General features: G+C 36.8%; 1 protein-coding gene across 1 annotated transcript in view; it reads right to left on the reverse strand.

The window, feature by feature from the left end:
• Positions 1-13345, reverse strand: part of MGAT4A (alpha-1,3-mannosyl-glycoprotein 4-beta-N-acetylglucosaminyltransferase A) — a 173290-nt gene extending 159945 nt beyond the window's left edge. Inside the window, exon 1 of the mRNA XM_007959460.2 lies at positions 13252-13345. Within this exon, the coding sequence (XP_007957651.1) occupies positions 13252-13345 (94 nt within the window). The remainder of the gene's footprint in view (positions 1-13251) is intronic.
• Positions 13346-14323: the final 978 nt, after the last annotated feature.

Raw genomic sequence — 14323 nt, forward strand, 5'->3', positions numbered from 1 at the left:
ACAAAGTATATGTGAACTGCTGTATGAAAAGTGAATTTACTCTGTAAATCTTCACCCAAATCCTAATAAAAAAAAAAAAAAAAGGAAAAAAAAAAAAGAGTTTAATAACCTCTACACCCACCCTAGGAGCTCTGGTGGCATAGTGCCTAAGGCATTTGACTGCAAACCAGAAGGCTGATTGTTCAAACCCACCAGCCACTCCTTGGAAGGAAGGCTGGGCAATCTACTTCCATAGTGATTCTGCCTCGGAAACCCAAGGAGGGCTCATTATGAGTTGGATCCAACTCCACGGGAGTGAGTACACCCACCCTGCCCTTCACTCTGACTAGGGACCAAATCACACCACTCCAGAGCAAGGTTTCTTTTGTAATCTTCTCTATGACTTAATCCAGATAGTTAAACATCTGTTAGAAGTCAAAAAATTTCACATATTCCATGACATTCCTGACCCTCATAAGACTCAGTCTCAGAAAATGGTTTCAAAGTAACTTAATTTCCACACTGCAAACCTACATTTTTTAATTACCTATAATTTTTTTTGCCAGTTGCCTCAGGATTACTTTAACCAACTGTTACAGATCAAAATATATGTCCAGCTAAGGAGTCAGATACATCGAGGCTTAGACATTGTTTCTATTGCTTTCCAGTCATCTAATAGTGCAGGATTAAGTAATTTACTAGGAGCTCTGGTAACATAGTGCCTAAAGGCACTTGACTGCTAACCAGAAGGCTGGCGGTTCAAACCCGCCAGCCACTTCTCGGAAGGAAGATGGGGCAATCTACTTCTGTAGTGATACTGCCTCAGAAACCCAAGGAGGGGACACTATGAGTTGAGTCCGACTCCATGGCACATAACAACAACAACAAGTAATTTACTAATTGTCTGAGAGATACCTACTTAGAAAGTGTTCATGCTCGCAAGGTACGCTGGAGCTCACATTCATCTATTTCTTTAGAGTTCTTGTAAGGACCTAATGAGGCTATGTGTTCTAGTTACATAGTATTGCTCTGATAAGAATATACCACAAATGGGATGGCTTGAACAAACAGGAGTTTATTCTTACAATTTGGAAGCTTTAAGTCCAAGTTCTAAGTGCCAGGCTCTAGGGGCTGTGTGAAAGCCCCTCGACCTTGGGCTTCAGCTCTGCCTCTTGCTCCCACCCAGTCCACTGACTAGAGGCATCTCTTCATTCAGGGACCTACTGACTGCTGAGGCTAAGAAGCCCAAGGTTGACAAATAAAATGGCACAGTCCCGATGATACCAAACTACATGGCAGGCCATTAATTCAAGTCCATTGAAGATCCCCAGGTCAGCAGAACATGGCAGGCTGCTGAACAATGACACAGCTACATGCAGGGTCCAAGCATGCCATAAGCTAGAGACTATCCCCAAGGCTTCTCTTTATATACAGGAAGCAGACCACATCCAAAAGGCAATTGCTTATGGTAGATCCCACCATGGAGTTGATTGCCAGTCTCATCATAGGGAATAAGTACCATCAGCTGCCCAGCCACTCAACCAGGCCCAGCCAAGCTGACAGACAAATTTAACTACCACACTATGGGTATAAACATAGTCTATATACGGTATTCTTCTTTGTTCCCAAATACCAACCTTATGCTTATTTTAAGTTTTGAAACTATAGATTCATTTCTCCTGAAATGTCAGCAATGGCCAGCAGTACATAGCTATAACAGAGATTTAAACAGTCCTAATATTTCTCTGCAAAATTGCAAACAAATATGACTTTACCACTGAGTAAAAGTAAAAAGGAGAAAAACAGGACTGAATAAAAGATCTGGGAGCATGCTGTATAGTCACAGAAGAGTCAACTTGAGATACATGCAAATTATGAGGGGCAACAAAAATAAGAAAATTTACACCATAAGTCTTAATGGTCAGGTTCTTCAGTTAACCTCCAGTGGCTTTTTAAAGTACAGTATAAGGAATTATATATTATGGCAACAAGCCACTATACTTTGGTTTAGAAATGCTGTTATTTCCTAGAACATTAATCTCCTTTTTTCCTAACTCACAGACAGGATTTGTGAAGAAATCAGAGAAGAAAAAAAAATTGTACTTTGAAATAGCAACCAAACTGCCAACAGACGTTTCTCTATATTGCAGCTTGGGAGGACTAACAAACAGGTAAATTCAAGTAACAACTGGCTGCATGCCACTGTGTGAAGAAAGCTAAACTAGTAAACGCTTTCTGTATCATGCAACTTTTCACATTCTCCAGGTTGCTCAGTTCCCCTACAAAGCTCCAATTCTATCATTATTCCTCTTTAGTGAGCTGCAGTCTATATCAACACAGAACCAAGTGTCAGTGATCAATGAAACTTCATATGGAAAAGAAAGTAGGATATGGCAATGTGATTGGTTAAAGTAGGCAAACCAACTTGAATTAATGACCACAAACTAACAGCAGTATCAACACATTTGTCCATCACAAAGTCTTAAGTATACACAAGTTTTTGTCTCTAATACAAGTCCTACGGAAAGGAAATGAGACTCATAAAGCATATCTAATTCCATATCTTCTGGTAGGAAAAGATTGGGTCTGAAAGCAAAGGAGCTTTGGTGGCGCAGTGCCTAAGGCATTTGACTGCTAACCAGCCACTCCTCAAAAGAAGAGTGGGCAATCTACTCCTGTAGTAATACCACCTTGGAAACCCAAGGAGGGGTCACTATGAGTCAGATCCTACTGCATTTGGTTTGGTTTTCTAAGTCTACAAAATCTCTATCAGGTCAGGGCAATGACAAGAGGTACTTACTGTCCTACTATCTATTAGAGAAGTAAAACACCAGCATGGAAAAAACTAAAATCCATACAAACCAGATGAGCTTAAAAGGCCTTTTAGCATAACAAGTTCAGCTTAATTGCAAAAAGGGACCCAACCAGGCAACAAGTAGCCCAGATTGAAATCATCTTGGGAGAAACAACCAGGGTACTCAAGACTCTCAGTCAATAAGCCTGACTATGTTTGTCATGACTGGTCTCAGAAGATACGCACTTTTTTCTCCAGACTGTTAAGAGTTTTAAAACTTTGGTAAAGTGTAAAAATATAACCTTGGGAAGGTTCACAGATTAAGAAATGAATGAAGTCTACAGTATCGACAGTTTAGAGTAAGATTAAATATAAACATTGTTCAGTTGTCTCACAGTATCTGTGGGGAACTCATTCCAGGATTTTGTGAATACCAAAATCCAAGGATATTCAAGTCTCTTATATGAAATAGTGTAACATTTGCATATAACCTATGCATATCCTCCCATATATTTTAAATCATCTCTTGGTTACTTATAACACCTAATGTAATGTAAATGCACTTTACATACCCTCTTAGCCTTTGAGGGACTGTTTTGACCACTAAATTGCTTTTAATTTAAGAGACTTTTTTTTCTGGAATTATTTTTGATCCATGGTTGGCTGAATCTGCAGATGTGGAACCCATGGACATGGTAAGTTTTGCTATTATTTGTACTATTTGGTCTATGTTTCAGGTGCTTGATGTTTAAAAGAATTAGTCATAAATCTTTAAGCAAAATTATATATATATATATATATATATACATACATACATAAAAAGACGTGTACACACAAGGATAAGTATCATTTCAATACCTGTAAAAAAAAGTACTTGAGTCTAAAGAGATAGATATTTTATTGGAAATAAAATTTACTATAAAGTAATAAGACACAATGACATTCTTCATCATAAAATCCTCTTTTAGCCCTGCACAGCCCTCACTTCCCTTACTGTCAACATAATGCCAGCTCTTAGACATGACAGAAGCTTCCACTACTTAGACCCTCTTCATTCTCCCAGTCTCCTCCTGACTCTCTTCCATCCTTCACTCATTGGGACCTCTGGTCCATCCAGTCAGACACTACTAGCATTCAAGTCTTCTGCCACCTGCACACACTTTTGGTTTAATCCAACATTCACATATCCATTCCTACAGGGGATGACCCCTCTTTCAGATTTCTATTTAAGACCAATTCAAATGTCACTTACGAGAAGGCTTTCCTGAATCCCTTATCAGATGAACTGTTTTTACCTTGATGCTATTATAGCACCATGCCCATATCTCCATGATTAACACTACTTATTCTGCTTACTTGTCTCCAAACAGTAAACCTCTTTCAAAGGGCAGGTTTGGGGTCTTGATTTTTGCCTTCCCATCACTCAGTACAAAAAAGATACAGAGCATTCAGTAAATATTGGAAAAAGGCAGGCAAGCAAAATACAAACTGCAATAAAAAACTGAATACAAGATCTGGCAGTACTTTCAGAGAAGCACAATGAGAAATAATCCTTTTGAAAAAGCAACTTCTAGGCAAAAAGGCCAAAGAACATTAGTGTACCAAAAGTTCTACTTCCTAGGTTTATTACACACGTTTGCCTACTTTATAACAATTCATAAAGCTGAATACTTATGATATATGTACTTTTCATATGTTTGTTATACTTCAGTTACAACATGTACTTAAAGAAAAAATACAGCTCTGAAGGCAATAAATATGTTTAAACCCGTTGAACTGAAGATGGAGCCACTTGCCAACTTCCCTGCTCCCTTAGCGAGAAAAGTATCTGCTTCACGTCATCTCAACTATGGAGCAAAAAAAAAAAAAGCCTGACATGTGAACATTTACTACTTTTTAAATTGTTGTTTTGTTGTTTGTTGTTGTGTGCCATCGAGTCGGACCCGACTCATAGCGACCCCTCCTTGGGTTTCCGAGGCAGTATCACTACGGAAGTAGATTGCCCCATCTTCCTTCCGAGGAGTGGCTGGTGGGTTTGAACCGCCAGTCTTCTGGTTAGCAGTCAAGTGCCTTAGCCACTATGCTACCAGAGCTCCCATTTTTAAATGGGAAACATAAATTTAAAAAAATTAATATTTATTTCAATTTGTTTACTTTCTTGCTTCCTATTAAAACAGTATAAAACAGAGATTCTTAAAAATTAACCTACCTTTGATCTTTAGGTTTTGAAAACTAAATAATAACTTTAATAGGCAAGCAAAGCTTCTCTTTATAAAAAGAGATATAATCTACTTTTCCCGAACAAGTTATTTACATCAAATCTACTCTATCCCCACATTTTCAGGTTTACAACATAGGTGGCAACTACAGTTTTCTTCCAAAAAATTAAGTTCTTGATTTTCCATGGTTTGGATTAAAAAAAAAAATAAGCTAAAATTAAACTTCTGAAAATCTGTAAACTACATTTCCATTACCAAAGGCCCAGCCTAATCCTGGCAATAAATACACACAAAAAAAGTTATTGAGTGAATGGATACACAAATAAAAACCTAAATTCCTATAAAGAACAGAGTGGCTGAATAAATTATGATACATCCATATAATAGAGTAGTATACAGCTGTAAAAAAGAATGAAGAGCTCTATGAATCAATACAGAATGATTTCATTGTGATTTTCATCAGTGAAAAAAGCATATGCAAAAGAGTATCTCATTTCTGCAATAAGAAATACAGAAAGAATAAACCAGAATCTAATGAGATTGAACACTTAGATGGGAACTAGGTGGGAAAAAAAAAAAACAGGACTGGAAACGGGGTAGAAGAAATGAGGAGGGAGGTCTCTCTCTCTTAGGATAGTTTTTTTTTTTTTTTTTTTTTTAACTGTTCTGATTCTCAGAACTAAGATAATGTTTCACATATCCAAAATATAAAATTACAATTAAACAGGATGTAGGGGAAACCTAAAAGGGAATACAAAAAAGAAAAAAAAGTTGCCATTGAGTCAATTCAGACTCATGGCAACCCCATGTGTAAAAATGCATTCCACAGAGTTTTCAAAAGCTGTGATCTTTCAGCAGTAGATCACTAAGCCTTTCTTCCAAAGCACCTCTGGGCAGATTTGAATGACCAACATTTTGGTTAGTAGTTGAGTGCTTAACCATTTGTATACCAAAATGTAATTAAAATAACCATAATAAATAATACAACCACACTGAAGAAGTACCTAAGACAACAACTAAACTAAGCAACTTCGGAAAACAGAATTTTCACTACATATCAAAAGACTAAATACAAAAAGAACTGTATGCAAATATTGTATCTTAGTAAAATTATTTTTCATTGAGGTATAGTTAGCAATTCTGAAACTACGTTATGTGGATATTAGGACTGAGCAAATAAGTAATTATATTGGGATGTGGAGAGTCAAGTTTCTTACCGTCAGAGACTGGAGTTACAAATAAGGAAAAAGGGGAGATTAGAATGAACACTAAAGAACTGGATTACAATCAAAGGGATCAGTATGAACTCATGGTGGTTTTCTTTTTCTTCTTCTCTTTAATATATACAGAAGGCTACATAAATAGATATGTGTATGTGTATACATCTGTATATTTCCTAGCTCTGTCTACTGAGAGGGATTAGAACTGGTGATATCTGATGCTCCCTGGTGAAATGGTTGCTTCCAGAGCTGCAGAAACCTGGGGCATCTTTTTTTTCGTTTAACTTTTTATTGTGATTTGGGTGAAACTTTACAAAGCACATTTGTTTGCCATAAACCTGGGTCATCTTGTGACATCAGAAAGTAAGAAACTACTCAAAAAATGATGAGGACTAGACAGAGGTAGTGTCTAAAGGTCAATAAAAAGACAAGTAAGGAAGAAAAGACCAAAGTAGATGTAAGAAGGGACTCTGAAACTTGCCCTTGAACAGAGAGTAGCAAAAGCAAATGGAAGAAATAAAAGAACTGAACAGAAGATTTCGAAGAGTAGCTTTTGAAGACAAAGTCAATTATTATAATGAAATGTGCAAAGACATTTAGAAAGTTAGAAAACCAAAAGGGAAGAACATGTTTGGGATTTCTCAAGCTAAAAGAAATGAAGAAAAAATTCAAGACTCGAGTTGCAATATTGAAAGATTCTATAGGCAAAATAATAAATGATGCAGGAAGTATCAAAAGAAGATGGAAAGAAAACAGAGTCACTGTATAAACAAGAATTCATCAATATTCAGCTCTTTCAGGAGGTGGCATCTGATCAAGACCAATGGTACTGAAGGAAGAAGTTGAAGCTGCACCGAAGGAACTGGTGAAAAACAAGCCTCCAGGAATTTGATGGACTATTCATTGAGATGTTTCAACAAATGGATGCCACACTGGAAGCACTTACTCATAGATGCCAAGTAATCTGGAAGATAGACACCTTGCCAGCTGACTGGAAGAGATCCTTGTCTGTACCCTTTCCAAAGAAAGGTGATCCAACAGAATGTGGAAATTAATGAACAATATCATTAATATCACACTCAAGTAAAATTTTGCTGAAGATAATTCAAAAATGATTGCAGCAGTATATTGACAAAGAACTTCCAGAAATGCAAGCTGGATTAAGAAGAGGATGGAGAATGAGGGATAACATTGTTGATGTCAGATGGATCTCGGCTGAAAGCAAAGAATACCAGAAAGATGTTTACTTGTGTTTTACTGACTATGCAAAGGCATTCAGCTGCATGGATGATAACAAATATAGGTAACATTGAGAAGAATGGTACTTTCAGAACACTTAATTGTGCTCATAAGGAACCTATACATAAACCAGGAGGCTGCCATTTGAACAGAAGAGGATACTGCATGGTTTAAAAACAGGAAGGGTGTTCATCAGGGATGTATCCTTTCACCGTATTTATTCAATCTGTATGCTGAGCAAAGAATTTGAGAAGCTGGTCTATATGAAGGAGAACATGGTATTAGGATTGGAGGAAGACTCATTAACAACCTGCAATATGCAGATGACACAACCTTGCGTGCTGAAAATGAAGATGATTTGAACCACTTACTAATGAAGATCAAAGATGACAGTCTTCAATATGGATTAACACCTCACTGTAAAGAAAACAAAAATCCTCACAACTGGACCAATAAGTAACATTACAATAAATGGATAAAAGATTGAAGCTGTCAATGATTTCATTTTACTTGGATCCGCAATCAACACCCATGGAAGCCACAGTCAAGAAATCAGACAATGAATTGGTTGTATTGCACTGGGCAAATCTGCTGCAAAAGACCTCTTTAAAGTGCTGAAGAGTAAAGATGTCCCCTTGAGTACTAAGGTGTGCCCAACCCAAGCCATGGTATTTTCAAAAGTTTCATGTGCATGTGAAAGCTGGATATTGAATAAAGAAGACTGAAGAGTTGATGCTTTTGAGTTGTGGTGTTGGCAAAGAATACTGAAAGTACAATGGAATGCCTGAAGAACAAACAGATCTGTCCTGGAAGAAATGCAGCTGGAATTCTCCTTAGAAATGAAAATGGCCAGACTTCATCTCACAGACTTTGGTCATGTTGCCAGAGGGACGTTTCCCTGGAGAAGTATATCATGCTTGGTAAAGGGGAGGGTCAGCAAGAAAGGGAAAGACCCTCAACAAGATAGACTGACACAGTGGCTGTAATGATGGGCTCAAGTATAGCAAGGACTGTGAGGATGGCACAAAACCAGGTGATGTTTCATTCTGTTTGTACAGAGGGTCGCTATTAGTTGGCACCAACTGGATGGCACCTAACAACAACAACAGTAATAATTGTTACACGCAAAAATCATCAACGGATGTTAAAATTAGTGGGTGAAAGTATAATGACAAATAGCATATTTGCTTGGTTTTAAAGTACACAGCCACAAAATGTTTATTCATTACAAAGGAAAAATACTTAATGGTCAAGTAACTTAATGGTCGAGAAACCTGACCGACACCACCTTAACCAACTAATCAAAGTTAACATAACCAGTAATGAGACACATCAACATTATGCACATCCTGACACAACACACTAAGTATACTGAGGTATTCTTGCCAAACATTCACTGCCTTAATCTAACCATGAGAAGATATCAGACAAATCCAAATTAAGGAACAATCTACAAGATGACTTGCCAAATCTCTCTGAAAGTGCCAAGGACATGAGAGACAAAGAAAGATGAGAAACTTACTCATAATGGAGAAGACTAAAGACACACAAAGGAGCCCTGATAGCTCAAATGGTTAGGCAAAACCCACCTGGGTTCGAACCCACCTAGCAGCTCCGTGGGAGGAAGATCCGGTGATCTGCTTCCATAAAGATTACAGCCTAGAAAACCCTAGGGTAAGTTCTACTCTGTCACATGGGTGTTATGAGTCAAAAATGACAGTACCTAGCAGTAACAACAGGAGACACAACTAAATGCCATCTGGGTTCCTGCACTGGATCTCTGAACAGAAAAGAACATTAGTGGGACAACTGGCGAAATTCAAATAAGGTTTGTAGTTGTTATCAGTAGTAGAATTGTATCAAAGTTAACTTTTTGGTTTAGAAAATTTCATTACATATGTTATTAATATTAATTAATTAATACTTTAAAGAGGCCTTTTACAGCAGATTTGCCCAATGAAATATGTCGTTTGATTTCTTGACTGCTGCTACCACCTGGCATTGACTATGGATCCAAGTAAAATGAAATCCTTAACAATTTCAATCTTTTCTCCATTTATCAAGATGCTGCTTATTGGTCCAGCTGTGAGGATTTTGGTTTTCTTTATGTTGAGTTGTAATCCATACTGAAGGCAACAGTCTTTGATTTTCATCAGTTAAGTGCTCTAGGCCTTCACTATCAGCAAGCAAGTTTGTGTCACCTATGTATTGCTGGCTGTTAAGGAGTCCAGCTTAAGAGTGCTTAAAATAACGATGCATATTACAATTGATACATTAGATTTGATGAAATACAGTAATGAATAAGCATTTTTAAAAACGCTTTTTTTCCAGAATGAATTATTTATTTTACAAATGTTTATTAAAAACTACTAGCCCCTGGTACTACTACTACTATCAGGCACTAGGGATACAATATTGGTCCCCCTCCCTGTGGGCAAGATCTACTGTTGCTTGCTCAGTTTTGCCCAATTTCTGGACTGTACATGATCAAAGTAGGAGGTTCATGAGGAGCTCTATCCCCTCCACCAAGTGAGACATGTAATTATTCTTGATCCATTTTCTCAACACAAGCTACCCATTCCAAACCTACCCTTCCACACAATTGGAATTCTGCCTAATTTTTTTTTTTTTTTTCTAATTGTGATTTGGGTGAAAGTTTACAGAGCAAATTGGTTTTCTATTCAGCAGTTCATACACATTTTGTTTTGTGATGTTTATTGAAACCCCACAATATAACAGCACTCTTCCCACTTCCTCTTGCCTTCATCCTTCCTTCTGATTCCTTCCTGCCTTCTTAGTTTTACCCTAGGCAAATGCTGCCCTTCTGATCTCATGTGGTTGATTATTCTAAGGAGTAAGTACTTCTCTGGTATTACTTTTCACCTTACAGGCATACCATTTGGCCAAAAGCTGAGCCAAGAGTGAGTTCAGTTCCTGGATTGATTGAAGGGTATCTAAGGACCATAGTCTTGGAGGTTTCACCAGTCTATACCTGTGATCCTGCATATCCTACTGAAATTGGTGCACTGTCCTGAACCCCAGCTTCCTTGGCAAGGTTCCAGACATCTTCCCCAAGCTAAACCAATCCTGCATATCCTACTGAAATTGGTACACTGTCCTGAACCCCAGCTTCCCTGGCAAGGTTCCAGACATCTTCCCCAAGCTAAACTAATTCCATGGACCAGCTCACATATTCTTGTAAGTGGTGAGTAAAGATCTATAGCATACTAGATACACTTCTGGAACCATACTATGATTAGTAGCTAAACCATGGGACAGCTCAGGAACCCTATGAGCTGGTCATAGCAAGCATCTCACAATTCCAAAGCATAAATACATTATACCCATTTAGAACTTCATGGCTACATTTGCACCTCCCTCTACCTGATATGCCCACTTCCCCATTTTCTGCTTGGCATCACCTTCACAGTCATCCTTCAAATTCTACTTCTTCTGTGAAACACCTCCAGAATTAGTAGCTTCTGCCTACTGCTTTTCTGGGCAGTAGTAGAGCAATAGCTAAAGACATAAGCTCTGCTTAAGTTCAAACTTCAACGCCACTTAATGTGTGACCTTAGCAAGTTTCTCAGCCATTCTGCTTTGGTTTTCCTCAGCTAACAAAAGTGAGTAATCACACCTTACAGGATTGTTATGAGGATTAAATACGCTGATAATAGTAAAAGCCCCGCATCCTGTTATTGCTTCTATCTATACCCAACCTCATGGTATCACATTTGTTCACATGCATGTTCGTGGCCAAGTCTGAGCTTTTCAAAGAGCTGAAGTTTCTTATTTTATTTTTTTGCATCCAGAATGTATAATCTAGGGCATGAATATAATACACAGTGGATAAATGTAAGGGACCAACTCATGAGTGAAAAATAAAAACTCTTAGTCCAGTAATGTCTATGATTACAGAAACCATGCTTTCAAAATAACAATCAGAGCACATGCTTTATGGGTATACTAGAAGCAAATATCTAAAATCAGGCCTTGCCTGGAAAATCTAATCTACCTAACTGCCAGAACTATCTAGAAAGAATCTAAATGCTCAAAAGTTAGAGTGGTTATATAAATAACAGCATTTAAAAACAGGAGACCTATGTTGATACACAAAGAGCTGGGCAAAATACTAAGCAGAAAAACAAAAAAGAGGAGAATATACACAGTATTGTTCCAAGAGTGATACTCAAAGAGAACAGACTATTTCTTTGCATGTATCTAAAACTACATGGTGAAAGAATCTTTGTATTTTGTTAATTTATTTTGATTTAAAGATGAATAAATTTTAAAATTATACTTATAATGTTACTACATAAGAAACAATATAAATAGTTGTAAAAATATATGTATTTGTACACAAAGGGGAAAAAAAGAAACTTGAAAAAGTTAGTTATTTGTCCATTTGTCTTTTTCCCAAAGAGTACCCCCCAAAATAAAAGTCCAACTCAGAAAAAGAGAGTGAGAAAAAGTATATTGTACTTGTTCAATGCACAGAGCCTATGTTTTTCACTATATCAGCTTATTTTATACATACACATGTGTGTGTGCACACATACAAGGTCTATCTATACACACATATCAGAAAAAAATAAGTAATGAATTAATCTCTTCCATCATCTTCATATAGTCAATAAAATACTGACAGCAACAGTATCTTCAAATAACCCAGGTGATGACGACTACTCTAACTTGACTTCAACCAACTAGGTATGCAATTATCTAAACACTTCTATCTTTCCTGCCATCAACATTTATTATGTTAATGTAAGGACAAGAAGCAAGTTAAAAGTGTGGAAAGCAATTTACTCCAAATATTTTCTTCTCAAAGAAAAAGCATTATCTCTGAATACAGTTCCAATACACGAATAGATAACATTCTAAAGCATAAGTTCAACAGTCTAAACATAGTTATTTTTCCTCAAACATTTCATAAATACTTTTGCCTAAAGAGCAATTTGTCAACACATGCAATTTAAATTACCACCTACATAGCACCAAATTACTAGCATAAATAGCATGTAAATTCATGAGGGTAATGATTGCATCCTTTCAAGTGTTTTCTACAACACTCAGTACAAGGAAGCTTATTAAACATTTATGATGTTTCATAATAAAAACAAAATGACAAAACAAAAATCGTTATTCAACTTGGCTATCATGTATAATATAAACCACTGATCAGTATTTGTTTCTCCAAGTGCAATTACAAGAAATCGAAAACAAAACAAATCTCATTCTAATTAGAAACTCTCTCCTCCATCCAAGAATATGTTTTATTTATGCATCAGGAAAAAATCGCCAGGCCACCAGTAGATAACATGCAACATAACTGGTTAGGATATTTAGCCTAAGCATTTATGCACTACAAGCAATTCCTGGGTTTTGAACAGGCGACTTACTTACAATGCAACTTACTTATAACCCATTTGACCCATAGTTACAAACCAATCCCCATAAAGCCAAATTTGAGGTACATACAATGGTTCATAATAATAAATGGGTGCTGCTTTGCAACGTGCATCAAAACATTATTATTATCATGTTAAGGATGTTTTAATATATCTGAAAGTATTTATTTATTGTTTTTTATGCATAGAAAGGTACACTACATACTATACACAGAGACAAACATTCATCTAATTGACATTAGACATCGTACCTAACTGTTCCAACTTACATACAAATTTGACTTAAAGACAGAGTTAGGAACAGAACTCATTCATAATCTGAGGACTGCCTATATTTACAAAGCAAAAAGTCTACATTCCATGCACATTTTTTAAGACATTTTCCTTACCTTTTCCATTTTGCCATGTAGTATACCAAGACAAAGTCAGGAACGAGGTGATAAATGCTAAAGCAGTGGCTACAGTTCCATTTCGGAGCCTCATCTCATTTCACCATCACACTGGTTCATATGTTTATGATGATAACCAGGACTGCCTTCTTTTTATCCTGAAGTCAACAAAACTGAGTACTCCTGGCTCGAGGCCAATAAAAACAATCAATAAGAGACGTTCATTTCAGATGCTCTGCAGAATGAGTCTAGCAGCAATACTATTCACCATTGCTATTCAGGGTTGTCTTCATGATCTTCAGATGTTGATGTCTCAAGCTTCTTCCTTCCTATTCAGGAGGAAAAGAGAAATAACTTGTTTAGTAATGCAAAATATTTGTTTCTTCATTTATTACTCACCATTATAAACACACTTTTGAGAGGGCTAAACTGCATCTTTCAAGATTATCCCCACTTCTAAACTCATTTAATATACTAGAATCATATGAGTCCTTCGCCTTCAGGAAAAAAGCTTCAAACTATTTTCCTTCCTGATTTGTTTTGTCTGTGAATAGAAAGTCACAGCTACTTAAGGGGGGCGTTATGGGACTCACTAAATAGGGGACACAGATTCCAAGCTGAGAACTCTAGTGATCACACAATGGTTCCTGAGTAACATAATCCTCACTCTCCCAAAATTTCCTATTGTACAATAATAATACTTCAAAATATAAGAAAACCATCATATTATACCATATAAGGGTCAAAGACCTAATTCCTAGACCCAACTCAGTTATTATTTAACACGATTACAGGCACATCACTTATCCAAGCCTTGAGGTTTCATCAGTAAAACGAAAACTCAATCTGCCTTATTTCCTCTTCCAAATTTTATCATAAATTTTTTTTAAAAAAAAGGTTATTATTGCAGTTTATCATCATCATAAAATCAATGTCATTTTCCCCATGATTAAGCTACTCCCAGGGAATATTTAGGCATTTTAAAAATGCAGCAATCCAAACAGAATACTGGATGACCTAGGACCCACCACTCTGCATTGCTTTAACTCAGGAAATCCAAGAGATCACCACC

Source organism: Orycteropus afer, unplaced genomic scaffold (assembly GCF_000298275.1).
Source record: "Orycteropus afer afer isolate SDZICR_OR568_19922 unplaced genomic scaffold, OryAfe1.0 scaffold00017, whole genome shotgun sequence".
In the NCBI taxonomy this organism is placed as follows: Eukaryota; Metazoa; Chordata; class Mammalia; order Tubulidentata; family Orycteropodidae; genus Orycteropus; species Orycteropus afer.